The sequence below is a fragment of the Talaromyces stipitatus genome, genomic scaffold (assembly GCF_000003125.1).
Source record: "Talaromyces stipitatus ATCC 10500 scf_1105507295487 genomic scaffold, whole genome shotgun sequence".
NCBI classification, from domain to species: Eukaryota; Fungi; Ascomycota; class Eurotiomycetes; order Eurotiales; family Trichocomaceae; genus Talaromyces; species Talaromyces stipitatus.
The window spans coordinates 1,756,464-1,782,780 of record NW_002990120.1 but is presented as its reverse complement, the minus strand read 5'-3'; the positions used below and the strand labels follow the sequence as shown (position 1 = coordinate 1,782,780).

General features: G+C 46.3%; 8 protein-coding genes and 1 pseudogene across 8 annotated transcripts; 2 read left to right on the top strand and 7 right to left on the bottom strand.

Moving 5' to 3' along the window:
- Positions 1 to 1,148: 1,148 nt before the first annotated feature.
- On the bottom strand, positions 1,149 to 2,919 carry TSTA_058570 (uncharacterized protein; the record flags this gene model as incomplete). Its single annotated transcript, XM_002487434.1, has 3 exons — positions 1,149 to 2,219; positions 2,360 to 2,420; positions 2,492 to 2,919. The coding sequence occupies 3 exons, from the start codon at positions 2,917 to 2,919 to the stop codon at positions 1,149 to 1,151; spliced, it is 1,560 nt and encodes a 519-aa protein (XP_002487479.1).
- A 2,527-nt stretch (positions 2,920 to 5,446) lies between these two features.
- TSTA_058560 (C6 finger domain protein, putative) lies at positions 5,447 to 7,433 on the bottom strand (the record flags this gene model as incomplete). The annotated part of the gene is made up of 5 exons (XM_002487433.1): positions 7,152 to 7,433; positions 6,934 to 7,060; positions 6,711 to 6,803; positions 6,303 to 6,626; positions 5,447 to 6,220 (listed from the first exon to the last, which is right to left on the bottom strand). The coding sequence occupies exons 1-5, from the start codon at positions 7,214 to 7,216 to the stop codon at positions 5,447 to 5,449; spliced, it is 1,383 nt and encodes a 460-aa protein (XP_002487478.1). The 5' UTR covers positions 7,217 to 7,433.
- A 75-nt stretch (positions 7,434 to 7,508) lies between these two features.
- TSTA_058550 (oxidoreductase, putative) lies at positions 7,509 to 8,411 on the top strand (the record flags this gene model as incomplete). Its single annotated transcript, XM_002487432.1, has 2 exons — positions 7,509 to 8,065; positions 8,090 to 8,411. The coding sequence occupies 2 exons, from the start codon at positions 7,509 to 7,511 to the stop codon at positions 8,409 to 8,411; spliced, it is 879 nt and encodes a 292-aa protein (XP_002487477.1).
- Positions 8,412 to 8,513: 102 nt separating this feature from the next.
- Positions 8,514 to 10,302, bottom strand: TSTA_058540 (arabinan-endo 1,5-alpha-L-arabinase, putative; the record flags this gene model as incomplete). Its single annotated transcript, XM_002487431.1, has 2 exons — positions 8,514 to 9,503; positions 9,531 to 10,302. 2 exons carry the CDS (start codon positions 10,300 to 10,302, stop codon positions 8,689 to 8,691), a joined length of 1,587 nt encoding a protein of 528 aa, XP_002487476.1. The 3' UTR covers positions 8,514 to 8,688.
- Positions 10,303 to 10,613: 311 nt separating this feature from the next.
- TSTA_058530 (extracellular GDSL-like lipase/acylhydrolase, putative) lies at positions 10,614 to 12,134 on the top strand (the record flags this gene model as incomplete). Its single annotated transcript, XM_002487430.1, has 3 exons — positions 10,614 to 10,712; positions 10,794 to 11,206; positions 11,300 to 12,134. 3 exons carry the CDS (start codon positions 10,614 to 10,616, stop codon positions 12,006 to 12,008), a joined length of 1,221 nt encoding a protein of 406 aa, XP_002487475.1. The 3' UTR covers positions 12,009 to 12,134.
- A 64-nt stretch (positions 12,135 to 12,198) lies between these two features.
- TSTA_058520 (alpha-glucuronidase) lies at positions 12,199 to 14,763 on the bottom strand (the record flags this gene model as incomplete). The annotated part of the gene is made up of 2 exons (XM_002487429.1): positions 12,199 to 13,060; positions 13,124 to 14,763. 2 exons carry the CDS (start codon positions 14,761 to 14,763, stop codon positions 12,199 to 12,201), a joined length of 2,502 nt encoding a protein of 833 aa, XP_002487474.1.
- Positions 14,764 to 15,306: 543 nt separating this feature from the next.
- On the bottom strand, positions 15,307 to 16,981 carry TSTA_058510 (sugar transporter, putative; the record flags this gene model as incomplete). The annotated part of the gene is made up of 2 exons (XM_002487428.1): positions 15,307 to 16,911; positions 16,949 to 16,981. The coding sequence occupies 2 exons, from the start codon at positions 16,979 to 16,981 to the stop codon at positions 15,307 to 15,309; spliced, it is 1,638 nt and encodes a 545-aa protein (XP_002487473.1).
- A 972-nt stretch (positions 16,982 to 17,953) lies between these two features.
- On the bottom strand, positions 17,954 to 20,563 carry TSTA_058500 (annotated as a pseudogene).
- Positions 20,564 to 21,515: 952 nt separating this feature from the next.
- Positions 21,516 to 25,677, bottom strand: TSTA_058490 (chitin synthase F; the record flags this gene model as incomplete). The annotated part of the gene is made up of 2 exons (XM_002487427.1): positions 21,516 to 22,038; positions 22,110 to 25,677. 2 exons carry the CDS (start codon positions 25,675 to 25,677, stop codon positions 21,932 to 21,934), a joined length of 3,675 nt encoding a protein of 1,224 aa, XP_002487472.1. The 3' UTR covers positions 21,516 to 21,931.
- Between the last annotated feature and the right edge of the window lie 640 nt (positions 25,678 to 26,317).

The following is a 26,317-nucleotide window of genomic DNA, read 5'->3' as shown; positions in this document are numbered from 1 at the left end:
AATATAAAAACAGATAGCCTCCCGATAAGTGATTCAGGACGCTTCTCTTGGAATGCCTGTCAACGAACAGACAGACGGGTATTGAATCCGGCCACCGATAGGCTACTTGTTCATGCAATTTAGGAAGAGGCCGAATGATGATGAGTCAGCTAAATCAACAGAAAGTCAGCTCTTCTCAGTACGGCCCAACAAAGAACAGAATGGCGTGTAAGGTCAGATGGTTGCAATCAGAAAATCGGTCAAGCAGGCAATGGTACTATGTAATGACGGTGTAGGTGGGGTGAATAATGGTGAATAATGATGGCGAGTAGCAAGGTCGATGTACATTGAACAGTTATGGAGAAACATCTCAGCTTGAGCAAAGATGCATGGTAAACAATGTAATATTGTTGTCAAAGAAACAAGAAGAGTTCATTCTGTAAGCGTGTAAAGCTTGCAGAGTATTCGAAATGGAGCTGAATGACTGCGTAGATAGCAACGGAGCATATTCAAAGATCTTGTACAACCAAGGATGCATAAAATGCGAACATATGAAAAAAAAGAATACATACCAGCTGAATATTTGAATATTTCGCAATTCCTGATTCCTAGAATTGTCGAGGCCCTCCCTCTTTGGTTAAATACGCTCAAGCTACTGGGATACGCATATGCAGCCTTCCAGACAGACGCACGGTTAGCAAGCCGACCGGGTACTATGCGACGTCAGGCAGCATGTGAGAGACAGAATCAGTAACACGAGACCCGGTGAGCAGGGGATGTACTCAGTATCCTTGGTATGATCGTGCTAACAAACTGTATTCCTGTACTGTCTCTTTGTGATAAATAGAGCCGATAGAATTCCAGATTCCAAGTTGGAGAAAGTAAAGTGTTTGAAGTTGAAAGAAAGTTGAATTCGAGTCATAAATTACGGCTTAGTCATGATAACGTGTAATGTGTACTGTCACGGTAAGTCAACATTGTACCAATACCCAATACCCGTACATATCATTACCAAACATAAAGCGCTCATGTCTACTGAAAACGAAACAACTGTGATCAAAAATTAATACCATAAAATTAACATATAGAATGAGCATTGATCTAATGTATATGTTCTACAGGGGTTACCCCCCAAATAGAATCTGATGTTGTTCGCTTCCCCAAAGACCTTAAGCAACCACCACGGTTAACTTCTCCTTCCCCGGTCTGCTCCTGAAGCTCTTCTGCGGAATCAGGCAGCATGATGCAACAATATAGAGTGCACCAGCTGCAATTACCATTATGTAGATTGAATCAATGCTATGCACGATCACCTCAAGGGCTCGTGTACGAAGATCCGAAGGAAGCGTTTGAAGGAAACCGCTCTGAGCTCCGGCAATCGCACTAAGAATATCAGATTCAGCATAACCGTGTGGTTCTAATAGACTCAGGAGTCCATTAGATGTGAGACTCTGAAAGATAGCGCTTGCAATTGCCAGTCCTAGCAATTGGCTCTGGCCCTGGCCATAGTTGAGGAATTGTATACACTCAGCGACACGGTCAGGGGAGACAAGTGTAGGGCCAACAGCATATCCGGCTTGCGTCGTGGCCATCCCGAGTCCCAAAACAATGGAGAAGCCATATATATTTGCTGTCTCTGTCTCAAAATGGACAGTGTACATGAGCACGGCTCCCACTAGGATAAATATACCACTGACCAGGTACCATACCATCCAGTATCCAGTCTTAGGCATGAAGAACCCGCAGGACAGAATGGTTGCAACGTAGAAACATATAAATGATAAGAGACGAACCGCAGACATAACTCCGTTCTCACCATGCACAAATTGGAAATACAGCGGGATATAATAGACGGCCACAAACAGTGACGCGCCACCGCAGGCTATGAGTACGTAGAGAATTATCATGGTATGGTCATGAAGAAATTCTGCTGGGAAGAGACGATTGTTCCGAGGTGTGAAAGGATGGTAGTACTGCGAAAGTATGAACGCGACTAACATGAACCCAAAGACGACGTATAGCGCAACATTGCCGCCATCTCCCCAAGACCATTGCGTACCTCCAAAGGTCAGGAATAGGATAAACGAGACTTGCATCCCGGCTGAGAAGAATATACCAACCCAGTCTAATTCGAGCAGTTTCGTCAGCGGTTTCCTCTCTGACTGGCGTGGTACCGACGGCAAGAGGAACAGGTAGATTGGACTCATCACGCCGAAAATTACCAAATTCAGATAGAAGCTCTGATAAAGAAGATGATTAGTGTCCATTTGATGATCAAGACCAACATTGTAGCTTTCTTACCCATCTCCATGTTGCACCACTATCGGCAAAAGCTCCCCCAATCATGGGTCCGAGAATACATCCCGTAGATCACACCGACCAAACTGTTGTATCTGGGTTGCTCTTGGGGTGTCGTTAGGGTCGTAATGAGGTTAAGATTTCTGAAATAAAAGTTCGATTATCAGCCTTCTGACATAACAGACCAGAAAATCATGAACAACAAAGATCTCACCCAAGATACATTCCAGCACCACCCGCACCTGCCCAAACTCGACCAAATATCATGGCTATCATATTTGGAGAGGCACCACACAATGTACTGCCCGCCGCAAACATTGTCAAACAGCCGATGAACGTCCATTTCGTATCAAAAATTGCATACGCCTTTCCGAGTGGTAGAATGAAAACAACAGACCCCAAAGTGAAACCAACTCCCAGCCAACCGAGCTGAGTATAGTCGTCGAAGGTGTCTGCTATTGCACCCTGAATATCGCCAACGACCGTATTGTCCAGACCATAAAGCAGATTTGCCGAGAAGATGGCAATGCAGACGAGTAGCCAGCGGAATCCTGTCACTGACCGCTTTACCTCTTCAGGAGTCTTGCTTGCAGAAGTACTATTCTCCGAGGGAGTGTCGATAGCATGGTGATCGAGTTCCATTGCGCTTTCCTGAGTGTGGTTGCCGCCTGAAATTGAAGTGCTGGCAGAACTGTAGAGATCAATCATCAACCGACGCCGTACAAATCTTTTATATTTCTTCATTTCATTTCTTTTCTTCTCAAAGGGGAAATTCGGAGTTTTGAAGCATAGTTTCCTATCACGGAAATTAGGGTTCAAAAAGTGGTGGAGAAATACTTATATATCTCTGCCGTCATTGGCTAATTTAACTCCGCAAACTAGGGTTAGCTCATCTCCTGAAGGAGTAACCGGAGTTATTAGCATAATAGAAGCTTGATCCCCACTACTACTTTCATAATTATGTCCCTATTTCTAAATAACGTAATCAGTAAGCGAGTTGGCCATGTGCTTGCGAGCTGGCCACCCGTGTATTCCATACAAATAATCATTGTTCATCACCTCTATATCTCGACAAAGTCATATACATACACTACTTTAAGCATTCAGAGAGCTGAATATTCGTGTTCAGTAATTAATCAGTAAGTTTGAAAATATATAGAAGTCAGTATAAACCGAGTAATTCCAAAAGAATATATATATATTACAATAAGTTACAATCGAAATTTGGTAATTTTTACGAATATCTATCAGAATGAGTTCAAACTTATAATACTCAATATACTTTGTATTCTCATCTCTATGAGTTAATTTGGTACATACTAATTATATAACTTTGTCGAGATGTAGAGGTGATGAACAATGATCATTTGTATGGAATACACGGGTGGCTCGCAAGCACATGGCCAACTCGCTTACCGATTACGTTAATTTTTTCTCCAAGAAGAGGCTGAAAAGTAGAATAATCATTCCGAGTTAATTCCGGGTGTGAAAGTCTCTACCAATAGCGCAAGCGTGGGTAAATTGGTATGGCTGGTATGGCTGAATTATGGCCAGAAATTCGCGAAAATCACATTCTAGCCACCAGTATCTCGTTGATCTTGTTGAAATACAACGGCGAGCAGCTTGAGGTTAAAGAAACTCGATGTAATTATTTACTTTATAATCATTTGAGTATCTACTGTAGATATGCGTCTCGTGTTGAACTGAAGTTATTGATTTTACCGTCGGCGTAGGATCCGGCTTTGATGTATAAGATCCCGGCTGTTGATTCCTCTCTAGCTTTTGCAACGGCCCAATTTCTGACAGATCCGATTCTCACCTAGGTAGGTTATCAATGGAAACCTGAAACCGCGGGCCCGACAAGGCTGACTACCTTTTTGCCTGTTTAGATCTAGGGATAGGTTACCGAGACCCATGGATCACCCACTACCTATATCTTCTGCTAAAAATGGTCAACAAACAGTATATATAATGACAAGCTTGACTTGACATGCCATAGACACATCTTCATGTATGCATATGAGTCCATTGCAAATGTTATACCGAAAAGGAAATTATTTCTGTACAATGGGATAAGCCGACAAGCTGATCTACAGTTCATGCACACAAGGTGCATACTCACATATAGTATATGCAAGCACAAAATACCAAAACTCTGAAGCAGTACATTACAGTATCCTGACATTACAGAACATGACATTAGCGTAAATACACTTACCCAAAAGAATTGCTCCATTTTCCAGAACATGAAGGCGAAAAAGTTGATAGGTACGAAAAAGTGCCACTACAACAGAAGTGGGGGTGATTGGCACCACGAGGTCAGTTTTGAGTTGAATTTGGCACATATGACAGCTAAACTCTCACTAGAATGAATACTAGCTAACTAGTTTCTGACGTGGTCCACCTACTATTGAGATGCGTCTCGCTAAATCAGTCGATATGTACGATTTTTTTTTGTTAGGGAATAAGTTGACCCGCAGATATCTATTGCTTTGCCCAGATATTAGGCTTCACGCAGGCGGCTGAATGGGGCATATCTACGACCCGACTATAAGCGTTGATGTACGAATACGGCGAGGTACAGGAGCTTTACAATAACAGACACAAGGCTCCTCTATCGAAGCCAATCATGTCTGGAATTAAGATATGTTTAGCACTGCAAAGAATCCATAAATTGACTATTTATGCTTATACTCCAGTAGGTTAGTGATAAAATGTTCTTCATTGTCATTAAAATATTTTTTCGGTGTATTGATTGGTGTAGCTAGCTGGCTGAAGTGAGTACAATCCGTCGACAGAGATGTTGGAGGTAACTGTAACTTTTCCAGGTATCATTTACGACCAACTTATTGTGGCGGCATGCATCCATGTCTTCATACGGAAGTACCTGCCGTGATTTGTCAAAAACATAGACTGATTTGCTATTTTAATCAAGGCATGGGCGGCATGGTGGCATTATTTCCGTGACCCCCGGTCTCAGTCTAAAGTCCAAACTTTTCTGACCGGCAACATGATAATATACGAATTTCAATACGGGGAACAGACTGTAATCTTATGACGATATGAGGGACAGACATCAAGTCTCCTGTCCTATACCGAGAACAGAACGCAGCCAGGTAATGTTAGCGTACTATCAAATTATATTCTATGAGCTAAAATCGTTTGTCGATTATTCGCAAGGAAGAAGCTCTTGAATCATAGCATCATCTCCATGATATCGTCGGAGGTAGACGCATATCGCCTGGCGTTCTACTCTTGCTCTCATCTCAATCCACCATACAGATCGACCAGCTTTGCTATACCATAGTACTAGCAGCAGCAGTGCCCGTGCATCCTTACTCAAGATCAGAGACTTAAAGGGCTGCGACATGCAGCTTATAAAAGCAAGGACTTTCGTGAGATTCGTGCGGCTCTCCCCTGGACCGTCCAGCTGGGAAATTGCGTGTACGGCGTCAAAGTATGGATTGGACTTGGCGCTAGACTGCTCATGAAGACTACACAGTTTGACTAGGGAGGGAGAGATGTCATAAACACCGTTCGGTGGGACATGGATACGCAAGTCAGCGTATACGTCGGCCAGACATCGAAATATGCTATCCGGCCGCAGCGGGTCGGTAAGATTCCATAATGTCCATTTCGCATCCATCATCCAGAGCCAGTCCAGGTCACAGGTACTGGTATCCTTGAGCGGCCAGGTTTCTTCGAGGCTCGGTGCATCCACCGCGAGGAACAGAAGGACATTATAGAGTGCTGCGGTGGCCCAGAGCGCATCCTTGTCATGTGGTTGGATCAACTTGCACAGCTGTCTTCGCATAAGAGTGGTGGATTGAGAGAAGTGGGATAGCTCGGACAGTGTCCGATGTGGGAGCATCTTGCGCGGTGACATAAGATAGCGCTCGTGAGCACTGGCAACTGCCAGCACGGCGTGCATGAGGAAGGGATACTTGCAGCGTATAATTAGCGCGAGTTCTAAGTTGATTTGGAATAGTCCCGAGCTGTATGGCCTAGCGATAGTGAACACATACTTGATGAGCCAGTTGCAATGATCCATCCATAGCGCCTCCCCAACCGGGGGCCATACAGTGGCGAAATTCGTGAAGAAGCTTGATACGTTTCGAATCTAGTTCAAAAGAGGCGGTAGACGTTTGAGTGGCAATGGCGCTAACGATAGTCACCCTTGGAGTCGGGCACGGCGTTCTTAATGCCATTCGCGTACCCAAGATACTGCTAGCTGGCACTTTTTGAGGCTGTGCTTCAGCTGACAGCTGCAGGTCGGGTATATTTATATTGAAGTTGCATAACACTCCATAATTGCGGCAGCTTTGACAGTGTGGTCTCGTCTCGTCACACTGGACAAGGTTCAATAAATATCGACCAAAGCAACGAAAAGGCGACAAGGGGAAGGAAACTCACTTTTACTTTCCGAAGCTTACAGTTCCGACAGCCCCGCCTCGATCTACGATGCTTGGTGTTTTGCGTTCTTGTGTGGGATGCCACAATTGCCATTTCACAGTCCTCAGTATCACCTAAGAGTAAAAGATATGTTATGGACCACACAAGAAGCTAATTCTTTCAGACGGAGCCCAAGCTTGACTATTCTAACTACCTGCCAAGTGCTACTTCGTAGCAATGCTGGGATTAGAGCGTCACCGGTACAATATGAAGGAATATCTCGCTTAGTTGTTCTTCATCTTGAAACTGGCGAGCGGAGGTTAGTGTGAAGAAATCGGTATGACATCCGGATAATGATCCGATCCGTCGGGTGGATCCATCCCGTCCCAGGCTAACCTTGTTTTCGCATAACGGCGTTCCTGATTGGCAGTACTGGAGAATTTATGGGGCGCCGAACCTAACCCTCACGTTACTCTCCTAACCCTAATTCATAGCGATACTTCATACTCCGCTCACGGGTGAGCAAGAACGGAGCTGGAATGATCATCTAATTTAAGAAATGTACCATACCAATACTGGACCATCCTTCCCTCATTCGCGTATTATTCAGGTTGATAGGCTACTCGAGCTACTGGCGAGGACGACAAACCAATTCGTCCGCTTGCTGCGGCTAAAAAGACACTTTTCATCGATGGTCAACTGAGAAAGATCTTCGATAAGTGCCGTGGCATCTCCGCCATCGAATCTTTTCCAGAGCAATCTCGCCCGTCTACAACTTCTGGTCAGGTTTTAGCATCAATACGTCTCACATTTCTCGTTCCTATACAATCCTTCTCAATATGAAAGTCTTTGTCACCGGCGCATCGGGCTATATCGGCTTACCAGTGGTCCGAGAACTACTCGAGCACCGCCACGAGGTACTCGCTCTCGCAAGGAATGAGAAGAGCGCAAAGCTCCTGGAAGCAGTTGGCGTACAGGTTCATCGCGGGACTCTAGACGATCATAACTCTCTAGCACAGGCTGCTGCGGCCTCTGATGGCGTTATCCATCTTGCCTTCAAGCATGACAATGTGGCTGATTATGCCGGTATTTGTGCCGATGATCGTGTTGCTGTCACTGCAATGTTGAAGGCGCTGGAAGGATCGAACAAACCCTTTGTGTTTACTTCGGGCACACTCATGATGGAGCGTGGTAAGCTTGCACATGAAGACGATGCACCTGATATGACACATCAAGTGAGTCGCATTCGTGGTGCAAACGAAGCCGTCGTGCTAGCCTTTGCGGAGAAAGGGGTGCGCGTTTCGATAATGCGGGTGCCACCCATCAACCACGGAAAAGACGATAAATATTCCATTGGTATGCTGTTTGCGAAAGCGCAAGAATCTGGTGTCTCGACGTATGTTGGTAAAGGCGACAATAGGTGGCCGGCTATCCATCTGCTCGACATTGCTTCTCTGTTCCGGCTGGCATTAGAGAAAGGAAAAGCCGGGTCAGTTTTTCATGCCGTTGCGGAGGAAGGCGTTCGGTTGAAGGATATTGCCGCTGCAATCGGCAAGCAACTGAATATCCCTGTGATCAGCAAGCCGCTAGAAGAAGCTCAGGAGTACTTCGGGTTCATGGCCTTTGCGCTCCATGAGGACAACCCGACATCCAGTGAGAAGACGAGAGCCACGCTTGGGTGGACGCCGAACCATCCAACGCTATTTGATGACATTGAAGCCGGTACCTTCACAAGCAATTGAAGCTGTACGACTGCAGACAAACTACATATAGAGCAACTTGACTGAAAAGCATAAGAAAGAGAAAAGAGGAAAGATGAGAAGGTCGACAGTCCCATATAACTATGAACGGCTCTTTAATGATATGACGCACCAACGTCTGGCTAATCCTATAGGTAGCTGCCTAATGTAAATCGTAACATGATTTGTCTCCCTCCAGGACTGCCTTGATAGAAAAGAAACTTGTATGAATACCTAGGTACTGTTTGCTAACAAAATCGCCTGCTCGTTGGTTGAATCACTAAATTTCATAGCGATCAGCGACGTCTTGCACCGGCCTATATGTAAAATAGTCGAAATCTGCCCGTTTTGCTGTACCATTGAGATCGGAACATGCCACGCCAACAAATGCACCCGTAAAACTTCCATGTGCCTGGTGTCCTCCACACTCATCGGACAACATGGAAGCATCAAATACCTTGCCAATTTTCTGCAATTCCCCCCCTTCCACAGCGTACGAAAACTGTAGGGTTTGACCACCGCGAATAGCCAAGGCAAGTTTAACCTTGCCAGTTCTGGGAATTTTAATCGGTTGTACTGGGAATGCCAGATCACCATCAGGCCAAGAAGCCTCCGAACTCATAACGTATATCTCACGTTCCCCGTCCGAGTGTGCCGTGACAGCCAAGTAGAAGAAATTGTATCTGGAGTAGTAGGCTACTAGACCTGCGAATTGTCGCTCATCTTCTGGTAAGAAATCAATCACGGTCTCTGCGTCGTAAGAGAAATGGGTCTGTCGCCGTGCTACTAAGGATTGTTCGAACCAGGATCCTATAGACTCTCTCCCAATAAGAGTGAGCTTCCTATTTTCGGTAGAGAAGATTCGATCTGGTTCCGGGGTTCTCAGCCATTGAAAATCCTTATGAAGCTCCTTGTTGTCAAACTTGTAATTTTTCTCTTCCCAGTAAACCTTATCATCACGTACACCTGGGACTTCCGTGTACAATGAGGGAACTGGTCCGTTCTTTACATAGAACCAATCGTCCTTCCAGTATCCTTCTTGGATAGCAGTCTCTCGTCCAAGCACACAGCGTCGGTCCTGACCTACAGGACGCCCTGTCAAATGAACGATATATGATTTACCATCCGAAGTCTCAACTATACTTCCATGCCCAGATCGCTGCAAGGCTGCAAATGGAGCATTCTTGGACGTCACAACATGTTTTTGAGGATGTACTTCATATGGACCCCAAATACTTCGTGACCGGGCGAAAGTACAAGCGTGTTCGTAAGCAGTCCCTCCCTCCGCAGTGAGTAGGTAGTACCACCCATTGCGTTTATACAAATGCGGGCCTTCCACAAGGTCCAATTCAGTGCCTTGGAAGATATTGGCCCGTTTCCCAACCAGCTTACCCTCCACTGGGTCGAATTCCTGAAGTGCGATTCCAGCAAACAACCGAGGCCGACGTCGATGATCCCACATCATATTGACAAACCATTTCTTGCCATCTTCATCATGAAACAGCGATGGATCGAATCCGGACGAATTGATGTAAACAGGATCCGACCATGGTCCTTCAATTTTCGGGGCGTTCACGATATAATTATGCGCATCTTTAAACGAGCCGTCTTTGCGTTTGACATCTGTGTAAACGAGCCAGAATTTATCGCCGTCATGAGAAAGACACGGTGCCCAGATACCGCAACTATCTGGATCTCCTCGCATATCCAACTGACTCTTTCGCGTCAATGGTCGCACGACTAGTTCCCAGTTTGCTAGGTCTTTGGAGTGGTGTATCTGTACTCCAGGATACCATTCGAAAGTTGATGTGGCGATATAGTAATCCTCCCCGACCCGGAGGATGGAGGGGTCGGGGTTGAAGCCGGGCAGGATGGGATTGCGTACTTGCGGCATTGTGCTTAGGTGTGTTGGACAGCTTAGAGCCTTGAAAGACGGAAAAATTGTAATAGAACTGAAATCACTAGAGCTAGCTTGCATTTAATTTAAATTTAATCCGGATAAAGCTTCGTAAACCAGAAATTGTCCGGATAAATTGTGTAGATAGATTGAGCTCTCTTCTCCTCACTTCATTCAGCCGATTTAGCCGGCATGAAGGACGTTAGGAGGACTATTTTCTTGGTACTGCAGCTTTAGGCTCTCTACTTAATATACTGGTTTTCCGGTTAGGCTAGCCCAGCAACTTTACGAAGACCAGAAAGGAGAAGATGGAAGCCATTATCAAATCACCTCACCAGCACTGGGTTCACACATGGGCTGCAATGCCGCAGCAAGCAGACCCGAGTGAGCTACCTCAATATCCGTTTGTACAAACGCCTCCTGAATTTCAATATGGCAACAATTCGTCATGTAGATTGATATAGCTAATATTCTCTTGTTTACGGAAGACGCTCCGACAAACAGTGCGCGTTACTCTCGGCACAGCATCGCACATTCGCCTGCGATTATCCAATGCATTCGGCCATGAACCCCTGACCATCGCGGAGGTGACAATTGCACAATCTGCGGGGAATGTTTCGGGGACCAACGAGATTCAACCGGGGACGATGTGCCACGTTACTTTTTGTGGAGATCGCGGGGCTCAGATTCCTGCTGGGGCACAGATTGTCTCTGATCCCGTCGACATTGGACCTCTTCCCCCGTCTACCGCTTTGAGTATCAGCTTGTTTCTACCGAACGAACCGTCACTAGAGGCAGTTACTACGCATCCTGGTAGCAGGACTACATCATGGTTCACTGCTGGAAATAAAATTTCTGAACTTAGTTTTTCAGGACGCGATGTAGGACAGGTAGATCACTGGTACGTACTCTAAAAGGCTGCGTTGACGTAGTCAGGCCATGCGTAATCAGGTCAGCGTTGGTAAGAAATGGAAGAGGTGCTGACAGTCCGCAGGTACTATATCAGTGGAATTGAAGCTTTTCTACCTCGCGAGTCAGGTGCCTTTGCGTTGATTGGAGACAGTATTACCGATGGACGGTGCAGTACGACAAATGGTGATACACGATGGCCAGATTTTCTCCTCAGCCGCCTACGGAACAGCTCTTCAAAGGCACCACTGGCCATCGTGAACCAAGCGGCTGGTGCGAACTGCGTTCTCGTTGACGGTTCAGGCGGTCCCAGCGTCCTTGCTCGCCTAGACCGGGATATCCTCTCTCTATCGGGAGTACGATATGCAATGATATTCGAAGGAATAAACGACATTGGTATTACTCTACCGGACCCAGACAGCCTGGCAATTCTGGAGAAACAACTCATAGCAGGCTATGTGCAAGTTGCTACACGGCTAGCATCCGCCGGCATTGTCGTATTCATCGCTACACTGACACCTTTTGGACCACGAAATGGCGAAGAGGACAATCAGGACACGACGCCGTATTCACATCCCCTGCGCGAGGAGACGAGACAGCGGGTCAATGCATGGATCCGCAATAGCTGCCCAGCAGTGTTTGATTCCGTTATCGATTTCGATGCTGTTGTGCGGGACGAGAAGGAGTACTCAGCGTTAGCAAAGCAGTACGATTCTGGAGATCATCTGCATCCGAATGAGGCAGCTTTTCAAGCGCTAGCGAACTCGTTCCCTCTAGACATATTCGACATTTGAGAATTAGAAGTCACGGATTCCTGTCCCTGGATATCTCGAATCCATGAAGATCATGAGTATAAAAGCGACTATACTATGTATGTGTTATCCTACAAAACTAGTATAGAACTAGGTAGTAAGTCAAGACATGAGAATCGGAGATCTGGCATTATATCACTTCTATAACAAGGACATGAAAAAATACCCATGTCTAATCCACTAGGCCCGGTGGCAAGAAAGAAACATAATCTATGGGCGCGAGCTCAGTTCCATCCGGCGTTCCTATAAGTTCAATCACATCACCTTTGTTCACATGAACTGTATCAAATGTAATCCGAGTTGCAGAATGCCCATCGCGTAGATCCGAAAAATCATGTAGCAGCACCTTACTCAAATCGCCTGCCCATTCTCCAATCAACTGACCTCCCACAAACAACTTATATTGAGATGTACCACCGAGATGGTCATAGTAGTTCACGGCGATATTGTAGACCCCTGATTCAAATGGTACGGTATATTTAGCCGTTCCTGGTTTATCGTTGGATGTTGTAATAATGGCCTTGCCGCCCGATGCTGCTTCGAAGGGCGTGATTGGGACAACGGCGTAGCCGGTCAAATCCATTGATTCAGCTTCAATACGCCATGGGTAGTTTCCAACTCGGCCTTGTTCATCGGGGATGCTGCACTTTGCTTTGTAGAATTCATTGATTGAGTCACGCCACACAATTGCATGACCAGCCTGATATACGAGGCGAAATAAGACATGCTGAAAGCGAGAGTCATCAATCAGCCCTTGGATGGCCTTCCATCTTGGTGCGAACGTCTGTGCATTTGCGGCTCCTTCGTAGTGCGCATCGTAAAAGTGTTGGATGACAGTCTTTCCTGATTTCAGCTTATGGGTGTATGGAACATGGTGGAACCAGAGAAGTAGGTCGTCAGGGGTAGTTTTGACTTTCTCAAACTTTTCGGCTACCTCTACTGGATATTGCCCTGCGTATCCGGTTCCCGTGGCCACTGTGCGATCCATACCAATTGCATGTGCGTCAGCTCGTGTCCATTGACCCCAACCATTCCTGTTACGCGATCTGTCAGTTACCTACACACCATGGAAGAAGAGTATGATATTGATCACTTACCCATCTGCTGCGTCTGGCCTAGGACCATAATGACAAGTTTTAGTTATCTCGCACAGAGTCTGAATTCCAAGGTTGCCGGTATAATTCTCATAAGTCGGCCAGGACTCCATAGAAATGCTAGTCACAGTGTCGACTACAGTTGAGTGGGAGCTGAAGGTTAATCGTGTCCAGTCTTGAATAACGTCCACTTCATTACTCGTTGGATCCCATGTATAACGACCATACGCGTAGAGATTAGACATGGCCAGATGACTTCCTAACCACGTTGAATCGCTACCCACATTGACAACGGCAGCATAACCACTTTGATTCCAACCGAACCGTTCGCCAGAGACAATATCTCGGACCAGGGAGGGCTTCCCATCAACCCGGAGGTCAAAATCCAGTATTGTTTTCCAGAGAGGAGGAAGGTAGCAGACATGACTTTGCTGGCCGAGATATTCCTGGGCTACCTGAAATTCTATGATTGTCGGTGTTTTTCGAAGGTGAGCAAACAATGGGGAAGTTGGTTCTCGCACTTGGAAATCAATAGGCCCGTATTTGATCTGAACCAAAACATTATCCTCAAATAGGGAATCCATATCTTTAAAATATTCAACTGCTGCATTTGCCCGGTCATTTTTCCAGTTTGATTCGTCCAGATGGTGATTATACACAAAAGCTCGATAGACAACGACGCCAGCTCCGTGACGTTTAAGAGCGTCTGCGAACATATTTGCTCCATCAGCTAATGTACGGCCGTAGGTCAGCGGACCGGGCTGGCCTTCTGAGTTAGCTTTAATAAGGTATCCAATCAAGTCGGGTACGTGCTGGTATAGCTGAGCAGTGATCTTATCCCAAAATGCAATCACACCAGGGTCTAGAGGATCAGATGTAGACAGGCCACCTAGAATTTTAGGAGTATCAAAAAAGAGGGCAACTCCAATACGCACGCCCCATGGACGCATTGCGTTTGCGATTCGACCGAGGCCGGCGAGGTTTCTGGGACTGAGAAGGTCGTGATGTGAGTTGACATTATTGACAATGATCCCGTTTAACCCAACGGATGCCATGAGCCGAGCATACTGAGACACGCGAGTCAAATCATCTTGCACAACCATGTCCCTGAAGAAGATTGACGGGCCTGCGTATCCACGTTCGATACTTCCATCTAAGTTGTCCCACTGATTCACCCATCGGATTGGCGCGCTAGGGTTCGAGACGTGAGCAGAGGGGCACTGCTTACCCTGAGCAAGCAGCATCAGGAATGCGAAAGCACCATAGAGCGCACCACGCTCGTTTTGACCCAGAATCTGTACGTTATCGTAATCGTCTCCATGGAGCCAGAAGCCATCTTCTTTTAATTGTGCAATGTGGGAAACATCTCCGCCGGCGTGGGAGAAACTATTGACTGTCCCAATAACGATCGTAGCAGGACCTTCTACCTGACTCCCAGTGATGAGGTCGTGGCCGATGTTTGCCTCTTGGTTGAGGATTCTTTTCAATCCATGTTGGATTTCCTTCGCCGCAGTGCGAACAGGGCTCGATTCATCATTTCTCAATGCAATGATATTCCCGTACCGCTTAAACTGCGACGCCAATTCAGACGACAACGGGGCATACCGTAGCCAGCCGTCGATGCCGTTCTCGTCAGGAAACATGTTGGCGAAACGAGCGGAAGTTGAACTTGGAAAAATAATTTCTCCTAATGTCTATGTCGGGTTGTTGACGGCCAAGATTCCGCATATAGTAGCTATTTATAGACGATAGCATTGTTGCATTATGTTTCTGATATCAATTAGTTTCTGTTTCCATTGACTCAGCAAAATAATTGCTATTAGCCTAAATACAACTTGGAGAAGGTCAGTTGGTACACTCCATTCCCCCGCAATTCACATGCGAGGGTTCCAAAATTATTTGGCATAGCTGTTTGTAAAACGATTCATTAGCGTATCCCGCGTACTAGAGGGCGTGGGGGTTTCGAGCAGGCATTCGTCTCTCAATTGAGGCATTACTTATGCTACTTGCTACAGCTAATTTTCACCGCTCTTCTATATTTCAACTTTTGCATAAGCATAATCTCTGTTTGACACTATTGAGTTAAAGTAGATTAAGTCACAAATCGAAATTCTCAACGCATGTTTCTCTTGAGAATGAAGAATACGTAGTTCAGAAACGAGCCCCTTTCTCTGCTCCCTGTTCAATCAAGCTTCGTGTTCAGTAGCAGGTATTTTCCTCTCACTGAGCTCCGTAAAGTCCACTACATAGGACTTGAAATCCTTAGTTCCCAGTTCCTTCTTCTCAAAGAGAATATCCAGCTCTACAAAAGTGCGACCCTGAGTTTCCGGGAGCCGGAAGTACGTCCAAATGAAGAGGATGATATTGATACCACCGGTGAGGAAGCCCGTCTTGCCCTTCCAGTTACCCTCTGTTGGGTTGAGTATATACGGACCAGCAAAATAGTTGACCAAAAGAGATAGATTGTATGCGTTCCGAGACAGCGCGACGGTCTTGCTCCGCAGACGTGTAGAGGAGACTTCACTGACAAGAATGTACGCCACTGGTCCGACGGTCAACTGATAACCGCAGAACCAGAGCAGATATAGTGTGGATTGCGCGTAGCCCACGGCGGTATGTGGTGGACTCAGTGCAACAAAGCCAATCAATAATAATATGAGGCCCATCCATAAGAATCCCGCGAGATAAAGTCGGCGGCGGCCTACTTTCGCCACGATAGGAATCGCGATGATGTTGAAGAGGATATGAAGACCGCCTTGGCCCACACTCATCTTGTATGCGTTCGTAGCTGCGAGGCCAGCCAACTCGAAGAAGTAGGTAGAATAGGCAGAAATGACGAATCCACACCACAATTGAGCTGCCCAAGCGACGCAAGAAATCTCGGTTCTCCATAGATTACGACCTTGGAAACAATCCAGATAGCCTGCACCTTCGTGCACACTCTTTTCAAGGTTATTTGTCTCAACCATCGTTGCCACGGTACGATGGACCATTTCATCAGTGATATCTGCACTTCCCAGACGTTTGACCACCTTCTCGGCGGCTTCAATTTTGCCCTTACGAACAAGCCACCAAGGCGATTCAGGTGCAAATATAACGAGAGGGAAGATAATCACAGGCCAAACCCATTGTACAGCGAAAGGGATGCGCCATGCCCAGTTCGAGGTGTCCGTGTTGAGCGTGAGGAGGACGGAATAGGAGAGCAGTTGTCCGATACCCCAGCAGATGACGATCCAGATTTCAAGCAAACCGCGCAATACGACGGGACAGACCTCGGCGGCATACGGAGGGGCCATGGTAGCAAATGCACCCCAAGACATACCACAGAGCAGTTCACCAGTAAAGACGACAGAGATATGTGTAGCGAAGAAAGAGATAAAGATGCAACCCGTTAGCCAAGTCAACCACACCAACAACGATCGCTTATATCCCAAGCGATCGGTCGTAATAGCCCCGAGATAGATGCCGACAATATTTCCGACAGAACTAGAACAGCCCAGTGCGAGTTGCCAGTGAGCAGCAATCTGATACCCGGATTTTGCGTTCACGAAGTGGCCAAAATGACTCTTGAAGGATGGGAACGCCACGAGGGAGCCCAACAATGCTCCATCATAGCCATCCATGACAATAGTCAATGAGATTACCATCGACCAAAGACAGGCCTTGTAGTGCTTGCGGATAGCGTCGAGGGCTGTCAAGCGATGCTCCTCTTCCGTGGTTAGACGAGCATTCTCCCATCCAGTGGCTGCGGCTTTCGAGACTTCGACATGATCGATCGCTGCTGAGTTGGTCTTCTCGGTATCCATGCTGCAATCGTTATTATCATACCGCTAATAGCTTTGCGTGAATGGAAGGGGACATGGTTTAGAATTGGGTTTCTGGATCATGGCCAGATATAAGTCAAACGTCCAACAGCGTAGCCAAGTGTTGATTGGACATCAATCTCGGCTGAATTGATCGAGATAGGAAATGAACCACAATTCTTGTCCCATTCAATCTCCATTCTCCTGTGGAGAGTCTATCTCGAATCCGGGGAATGCGGGGAAGCGAAGGAGCCCGGTGGCTTTCCTGGATAATTACCAGCTCCAATGACTGTTTGTTCTTTCACCACGAATATAGCCTAAAGCTCAGATTATATATTGCATCTGATTACGGCAATTGAACGGCGTTTGAGAACGGCAATTGATCTGGCAATAGCTCGGATTTCTTTGTTCTGTCTAACGGCTGATCTCCCCTATTCCCAAGCTAGGTGGCTAAAGCCAACAGCACAAAGTTCCCACGTACTAACAATGAAGCGCGGATAAAAGGCACAGACAAGCTTTCTCGGACACCAACCGAAGGTTGCGAGAACGCCATCTAAGCTTATTTTGGTCATAGGCACGTGGTGGGAAGTATCAGTCCTATGTACCCCCACGCTTGTATACTCTCTTTGTACAATGTCTATTCTTCTCGGAAACATCCTATCTCCAGATATTAAAAATGCGGCAGAAGTTATCCAGATCTAATAAACTGATATGAACGTGGTATCGGCGAGATCCCATTGGCGAGGTCTTCGAGAACCTCGCTTAATATTTCCCGGTCTCAAGACAGTAGAGTTGTTTGTGGTCACGGAGAAAAGCAAAATTGTGTTGCGAATAAAGTTTCTGACCACATTAAAGTATCATTTCCGAGGCGAATAATTTCACATTCTGCCTGAAAGGAGTGAGAAAAGGCTGAACTTGCTCCTTCTCGAGTTTGGAAATGGCAAGCCCTAAACTGACCCTACAACGACCTCGAGGGGGGATCTTCCGCCTTACACCACAGTACTTAATACCCAGGGATCATAAAATTGCTGTGTTCCTTTTATGAAAATGACATCTTGAGAGAAGACTACGGGAGTCGACACATCTATCGTGGCCATTGAGAACATGTTGGCATATCCCATTCGATGTATCCCGCAATCGGACTGTTCTATCTTCGGAATCGGTAGCAACAATACATCCATTTGGCGAGAAATTGGTAGCTGTAATTGGAGCCTCATGCCGCAAAATATGCTGACATTCACCTCTTGCTGCATTTCAGAGTCGCACTGTTGCATCCATTGAACCAGAAGCAAGGAGTTTGCCATAGACCGAGAAATTCACGGCCATGCAAGGCTCTTAATGACCCTCGAGGGTGCCTATGCATCTTCCTCGCTTTATATCCCATAATTCCGGGTCTCCCGTTGTAAGGGTAACCAGAATTGGTCTATTTGGCAAAAAGACAGCGGGGAAGGCGACCCCTTTGAGGCTTTCAAGTTCGCGTAGGCATCACTAAGTTGTGGTGTCCCGCAAACACACTTTCCTGGAGGCTGAAACTGTAGCTAGGGTATTGCTATCAGATGGAAATACTAACGAGCCTTTGAATGCCTCCAATTCCTGCTGCATGGCGCCAGTGGATATATCCCAGACTTGCACTGAGTTATAGTATATCAATGCAAAAATCTTACCATCCGGAAAGTAGTGTACTGCACATTCAGGTCCGTCGTCGGATTCGATCGTCTGCTTGCAAATTCCAGAAGAGGTATTCTAGATCTTGATGCCACGCTCGGAGCTCGTCGCAAATTCAAATTCAAACCCATCAGGTGAGAAATCAAATGGCATGACTCTTGCTTCTGTATCCTTCATTACTCGAACACAAGGATCCCTTGTATGGTTGATGCATTCGGCGCACTTGATAAAGGATAATCTTTCGTCCCAAAGTTCTTTTTGATCTGACTGCTAGTCAGACATCATACAAGTGCACTGCCGTATATCTGTAAAGGAGCCTGCTCTATAATGGACGCGAAACGAAGTGTAAATGTAATGCTCTCCCCTAGAAGTCGGGTAAGGCGAGAGCTATTGGTCGACCAGGACTGTTTTCGAGTAAGCCTACAAGGTCATCCGGTCGTTATTTGATTCCACATACCTGGAATTTATTTCGAAGCCTCTTCATTGTCCTAGCACCATCCAATATCCTCCGTAAGAGGCAAAGACTCTCTAACCAGTGTAGTAAATGAGCTTCCAAGAAATCGAACACCGCATCATTCTGTGAATAATCTTCCACTTCACACAGATGGTCGGCCCAGAATAAGCATGAGTACCGAACAGAGGCCAACGGATCTGGATCTGGCACAGGATCCTCGACCAGCGTTCCGTACTCATTCAAATTATATATATCCGTTTGTGTGTATCTGTGAGAACGTTTAATGATCGTCGGCAGATGGCTGCATGCATAGGCTCAGGTCCAACAGCAAAAATTGTGTTTTTTGCTTCAGTTGCAAGGTAATCCTTTGCGGATTGATGAAGTAAATATGATTCTCTCGGACTGTCAGAAAGTATCCGCACAATCGAATAATGCTCTCCAAGTCTGTCGGGTATAATATTTCGTCTTGAAGACCGACAGCAATAGGTATCTCGCCTCTGTGAAGAGGACAGTATGCGAGGACACCTCCTGGACGAAGGAGACACCGTCTGTAATTCTCCTGCCGCCGGCTCCGGACTTACTCATCATTCGCTCATAAAATTGTGTTAAACCGCTTGGAATCGTCTGCAGCACGTCTAGAATATCGGCTTTAAGGACATCTTACAGCTCTTCGACAACCAGCGCAACCCATAGAAATGTGCTACGACTTTTGGGGCAATAAGTCGTAGACCTGTTGTTGAAGCGCTTGATCACCATGAATGATAACAAGATCTGCGACCTTGTATGAGGTGTACAAGTTGATAGCATGAGAAATGTTAGCGGTATTCTCTTCAAAGCTGAGACTTGCATTGGGATCCTGAAACCGAGCCTCTGCGCTATGTCGGATCTATTGCGACTTGATATAATCCATTTGACACGGGTTGATTGCGTGGTCATTGACTTGGTAATGAGATCTACAACCTCCCGTAGACCTTTCTGACACTCATCCAAAGCGTCGAGAGCCAAGCACACTACCATCAAACTTGGGTCCTGGAGCATTTTTTAAAAGATCCCAGACAAGATATAGAACGCTCCACCATCTTCAAAAAGTTTCGGACCCACCTGATCGTATTCCTTCTGTAAGTGAGAGATCAAGGGTGGGTGTTGGGAAATAACAGGAAGATCAGAACTCTTACAATCTCAGTTTTGTTGTTGAGATAGGAATCGGTGCCTTGACATAAGAAGTACGACAAAATCTCTCTGCGTGGTTGCCGCCGTTCCAACTCCTTGGATATTTCATCAATGATTCCAATCATAAGCATTGTTTTCCCTTTACAGACATCCCCTCTGATCCACAGCAGGCGACTCTACTCCTCATTGCGCCATGCTTGAAAGTCGGAATTATTTCAGAGCGAAAGGAGCCCTCCAGTAGACCCCCCTTGGTCTGATCGATTCGACTCTTCCCAGCTCGAGGATCTACCAATCTAAGGTCTCCAGGCAACGCTGCTCAAGTGACACTGATTTCTGATTTATTTTATATAAAGGGTTAAATGGTAAGCTTTTGAAAGTGGTTACTTTGAACGAATGATCTGTTTTACTGACAATTGTTGGTTACTAAGCTATGTCCAATATGGGCTTTAGCGCGTCCACCAACTATAATTTCCTAGAAATTATAACCACTATTCCGCATGAGGGCCATTGCAGATTGATTTGGCTAGTTATATTGGCAAGCTGGAATGTGCTCGACACGGCCATAGAGATAGAGTCAGGTACCTAGGTACGTGACGAGAACTTGGTTCAGTGGGGAGAGGTAGCGTCGGATTTCCATTAGGTATATATAATCATGAGACCTTGCTGCTTCGCAAGCTGTGCGCATCTAAAGGCACTTGCATTTGAGTCATGGATTCAAGTTACTTAAATCCTCTTTAACCTTTCGCTTCCGTGTTTGAGCAGTAGAAGTATGTGGATTACGTGGCCCAATTAATTGTCTTTCTTATATGTGTAGTGTATCATGGTGTAGCGCAGTTCTAAGATGAAAAGATGGACTCAATTGGACAGATGTATTCAGTTAGCTGCAATGGGCACCCGGATTCTCAATCTGGTATGTCTGAACAGCATCCAGGGCTCTGATCCGGGAATTCCGGACGCTCTAACTATGTAGTTTTCATTCTGCATAGTACCTAGTATTTGCAGGGGTTCGTCTATAGCGCATACAACTGCAATGTTCTTTCGCACAAGCAATATTTCCTCCAACAATGATTAGAAAGACTCGACGAGGATGCCGATGGACCCTGGCCGTGGTAGTTCTCTTACATGCATTTGTTGATGACTTGCTAGTTGCTAGGCCTCTCAACAGTAACGACTAGACAGCATAGAAACCATGATCCACGCTTAAGAGGTAGAAAGTAGTAGTAGATTGTGTATCATCAAAGATAGGACCCCGAAGTGAAGTATCGTTGGTTCATGGGTATATTACAAGTAACCCTAACTCAAGTAACTAGGTGAACACAATTACTACCTAGGTAGACTCAGGAAACATGGATTGGTATCTCTTCCAAGATCTTATCCATTTAACGAATCAACAAATATACAGCAGCAGATACAAAAAACCTATCATGGATGAAACTATACAGGAAAGAGCACAGAGTTCCTCGACCAGAGTTAACAATCAAGGTAGACACATAATTACACGTGGACACAAAAAACAAACAGAAATTAAATATAAACTAGGTACCATCCATCAAGTCATCAAACCAACGCCAATCCCATGGTACACACTTATTTTAAATACTCAACATATTCAACAAAGATATTGAAATAGACTATATATATAAATCGTTTTTCAACAAATAACAATCGGAAAAAAAGAGGAAAATGAAAGCGCAAAGGTACAATATAGATCCTTCCGACTCAATAGTCGGAATAGGTATCATAACCACCGGGATATGTATATGCCGCATTTGGCATGGAGTTTGGTGGCGGCAGGTTTTGCGCGGCACTCATGTTGAGGCGCCGTTCTAATAAAATTCAATTAGTACTCATCCTCGGTCAAGTAGAGGGGAAGGAAAGAAGAGGATAGAGGTGGTACCTTTTTCAAAATCCCGCCAGCGCTTCATCGTAATCTTACTGCTATCAAATTCACCTTCTGCATCTCCATGACCGCCCTTACCCGTATCTCCAGCCGTCTTTCGTGTATCTCCCCAACTAAAGTCATCGAATTTCCAGAATGCGTATGCCGGCAAGACAAAGTTCCATATGGGGAGGGAGACCAAATAAATCAGCATCCAGAGGACATATACCCATCTGTTTGCAGTGACAATGATCAAAACACCGGGTAGACCCAGGATCAACGCCAGAAGAACCAAGGGGATGACTTGCACGGGTTTGGAAACGATGGATTTGATGACGACGTAGAATGTGAATGAGATGGCGGCGGGGAGGACGAGGGAACCGATCATGTCGATGAAGACGACGAATTGCATGCTGAAACAGAATGTGCCGCAGAGATCGCGCACGAAGCAGAGTTCGAAGAGGTTGTGGACGGTACTGTTGATCCAGCGACGACGTTGAGATAAAAGAACCATGAAACTGTCCGGTACTGTCGTCTTGCATACTGCCTGAGGCACAAAGATTTGCTTTCGTTTGGGGAATGTCTTCAGCATCAGTGTTGTCAAGTAACGATCTTCACCAAGCAGGAGCAAGTTCTTCTTGTGAAGGGTGTCGACCACATTCTCCGAATAATGCTCCACGATATCCGGGTTAGCCAAAATAGGAACCCAATAGTTCTGGCCACCCTTGGGCGATTTGATACGGTACATGGAGAAACAACCAGGGAGACAAGTGACACCACCAAAGACAGACTCAAAGGCCTTGGCTTGGTGGTGGGAAATGTAATATTCAAACACTTGGATCATGGTTACCCAGCTCTGGGTCTTGTTGGCAATCTTGGTCTCACCACATAGGCCCATAATCTCTGGATCTTTCACCATCGCAGACACCATGTGCGTAAGACTGTCCGGGAACACTTTCGTATCGGCGTCAACCATGAGGATGATTTCGTAGTAATCAGGCGATATGCCGGTGATATTCCAAAATCCGTTGAACATTTCGAATTCGAGTTCCGTCATGCGCTCGTCAAACATAACCTTTTGCAAAAAGGACATGAGAATAATCTGACTATCACGCTTACCACGGTTTCCGGGTTTGGATACCTTTGCCTCAGCCGGTGTGCCGCATTTGACCACGACAAGCATTGGAACACGTTGCTGTTTCTCAGGTGGAATAATGGACGTCTGACCGTAATCGTAGAAACCAGCGTAAATCTTGGCCATGTTGTGTCTCTTGGAGCCGGAAGCAACTGCAACATAGGAATACGGTTGAACCTCATCGGGTGGAATAACAAAGTCGCGCATCATACCTAGTACGTAATCGGGGGTGGACTGCTCCTCACCCTTACCCTTGATAATACCGTCACAAATAACCAAGATAGTTTTGTGACTGTTGGGGTAATCCGTCAATGCAATCGAGTCCAGGGTAGAACGAATACCTTCTTCACCTTCAGAGTAACAAGTAACCAAGCATAGAGTATGCGCCAGAGGGAATCCAAACGGCTGCCATTCCGGTGGTGGCTGTGGAACAACGTTCTCATGAATGAACCCAGCGGGGCCTTCGGTAGAGCCCATAACAGTAGAATGCCTCTGGTCGTATTGCGAAATCATCAAGCTTGTTCGGCTATCAGCGGCAGCAGCATTGTGACGGGAAATTGCATCCACGCTCAACGATCCATTGCTACTGTTTCCACTCAGTTTGTACATAGAAGTCGAAGCGTTGGTCGTCGGCACAAGACGAGACGAAGAGTTCTGACTTGCCATAGTCGTAGGCTGTGCTTTGGTTCTACCACCACCCACAGCATATGGACTAGAGAAACGTGAAGTTGTGGGAAGAAAGCTTGCTCGCTTCCTAGCCATCTTCTCAGGAACAGGGGGGTCAGCAAGACGCGGAGCAGGGCGATAGATATCTTCAGACCAGTCCTCAATCTGTTGGGCACGAGCTCGACGATCCAGTGTCATTGTTGAACGATTGGCAGCATACTTCTTTGACAAGAACCAATGGAAGAACAGAGCCATGAAGAATCTCGCAGCGACAATGGAAAGAATAAACACCAACGAGACATAAAGAACGACCTGAGAAGCAATGCAACCGATCGTTTTGGTATCAATCGACCCAACTCTAATAATCTGAGACAGGCATTTTGCGATTTGCCTGTCCTCTGATGTTTGAAACGCATACGTGACATCGGTTCCTCGTATATCGGGGTTGCTTTGCATCTCCGTGAACAAAGATGGGTAAGACACTTGGCTAGAGTTCAGATAGGTGAGCAAGTTAAGATCAAGAACGTCGCCCGAATACACAATGAGATTGCGAGACTTGTTCTTCAAGTCGTCCCATGTAAAGTAAACGTCACCGGAGCTGCGCAGACTGTAGAACTTATCACGCGCATCGGCGGAAAGATGGCACATATAACCCAGGTAAGGATCAGCAGTTTTGTTAGTCTTGTAATCTGAGCCGTCCTGATTGAAGGTCTGACAAGGGAAATACCAGGCGAGCTCGCCTTTGCTGTTGGTAGGGATGTCGGAGCCTTCAGCGAGCGTAATAATATCCTTGCACGCACCGTTGACTTTCTGGAACAGAAAACTGCCATCCTGGCCATGGTATTTTACTGGCAGGTCATATAAGACATTGGAGCCTACGGGAATTCCGTATGCAGCCGGGTGGTGGGATTCGGAAAGGTCAAATGCCTGACCATGGAAGATCATATAGCCAGAATCAACGTGACCAGCAGCTATACGGACAGTGGTTGTACCGCAGACGACTGCTGTGAATCCAAAAGTCAAGAAACCGACAAAGGCACAGACCAACAAAATCAGACTAATCAAACCCATCTTCTCACGCCATGCCCGACGTTGATCCGGTGTTTTCATACCTAGGCAGGCCATGACAACGTCTGGAGCCCAGAAAGTGACCAAAACACAGTATGCGTACCACGGACTAGGAGCGGGGACATGTTCGCGGGCCTTTTGTTGGCGTTTCTCCTCTGACTCGATGTGTTTTTTAGAGCCTTTTCGATAGAGCTTCTTTTTCTTGTGACGCGAGCTGGGGGCACGCTCAATTCGTTCCATAGGTTTGTTGAGATTTCCTTCCAGGGCATATGCTTGGGCCTTGGTGCCTGTCTTCAGAGAACTTTCTGTGCTTCCTGTAGTTTCGGCGTCGCCAGAGCCATCCAAAACGGGCTCATGGCCGGTAGCAGATGGGTATGTGGCTATGTTAGGGTTCTGTGCGTATTGCTGGTAATGATAGTTGGGATGTTCGGGGCCAATTTGATTTCTTTCGGGGCGAACAAGCGACTTCTTTCTTCCCAGATCGACAGATCCTTGTTGCGCGGATGCTCCTCCTCCGCGGGAGGATGAATGAGAAACGTGCCTTCCATGTCCATGAGAGCGTCGGGGTGATGTAGGTGTGTACGGCGATTGCGGCACCTCAGTGAAAGTACCAGATTCGATATCACGACGGCGGCGTCGGGATGATTCTCTGAACCCGGGCTGACTATCTTCGCGACGCGAAGATGGAGCGTTGTTTGGTCTTTGCGGGAGTGACATGATGGGTAGAGTCTAATCGAAAGCAATGTCAATTTGCGTTCCACATTCCACGGAACTGCGATCGATCTCTTACCACGTTCCGACCGACTCCGTTGGAACAGCAATTATCCAGAAGCAGACAATACCCTACTTCTCCTCCTAGATAACGAGATTCACGATCTTCACGCTTTAGACATTAGTTCAAGTACCCGATGTTGGCCGGTAGAATAACAGGACCCTCAACAGCCGTCCCAGGTATAATGGCGCGGAAAAATCGAAAGATAAAGCGATTCGATATGATGGTATACGCTGATGAATACAGTCCAAAACAAACGTGGTTCAGAAGAAATCGTAATGGTAGCGTCTGAAACGACAATCGGCCGACCGACAACGTGATTAGAAGTATTAGCGAGAGAAAGGTCGCAAAACAATCGAAAATGCAGTCGATCCGAGAATAATACAAAAACGAGCGAACGGACGAACGGGCAAAGGGACAAACGACGACGGAGATCGTAACACAGTAACGGGCGCTGCACTGTTGTATCTATGTTATATAGTTGTAGGCTATGTACAACAGGCAAAAGGCCAACGAGCGGCGACAAACCGATGAGCGCTGCTCACTTGATCCTTATTTTTGAATGAGATAAATTGATACGACGGA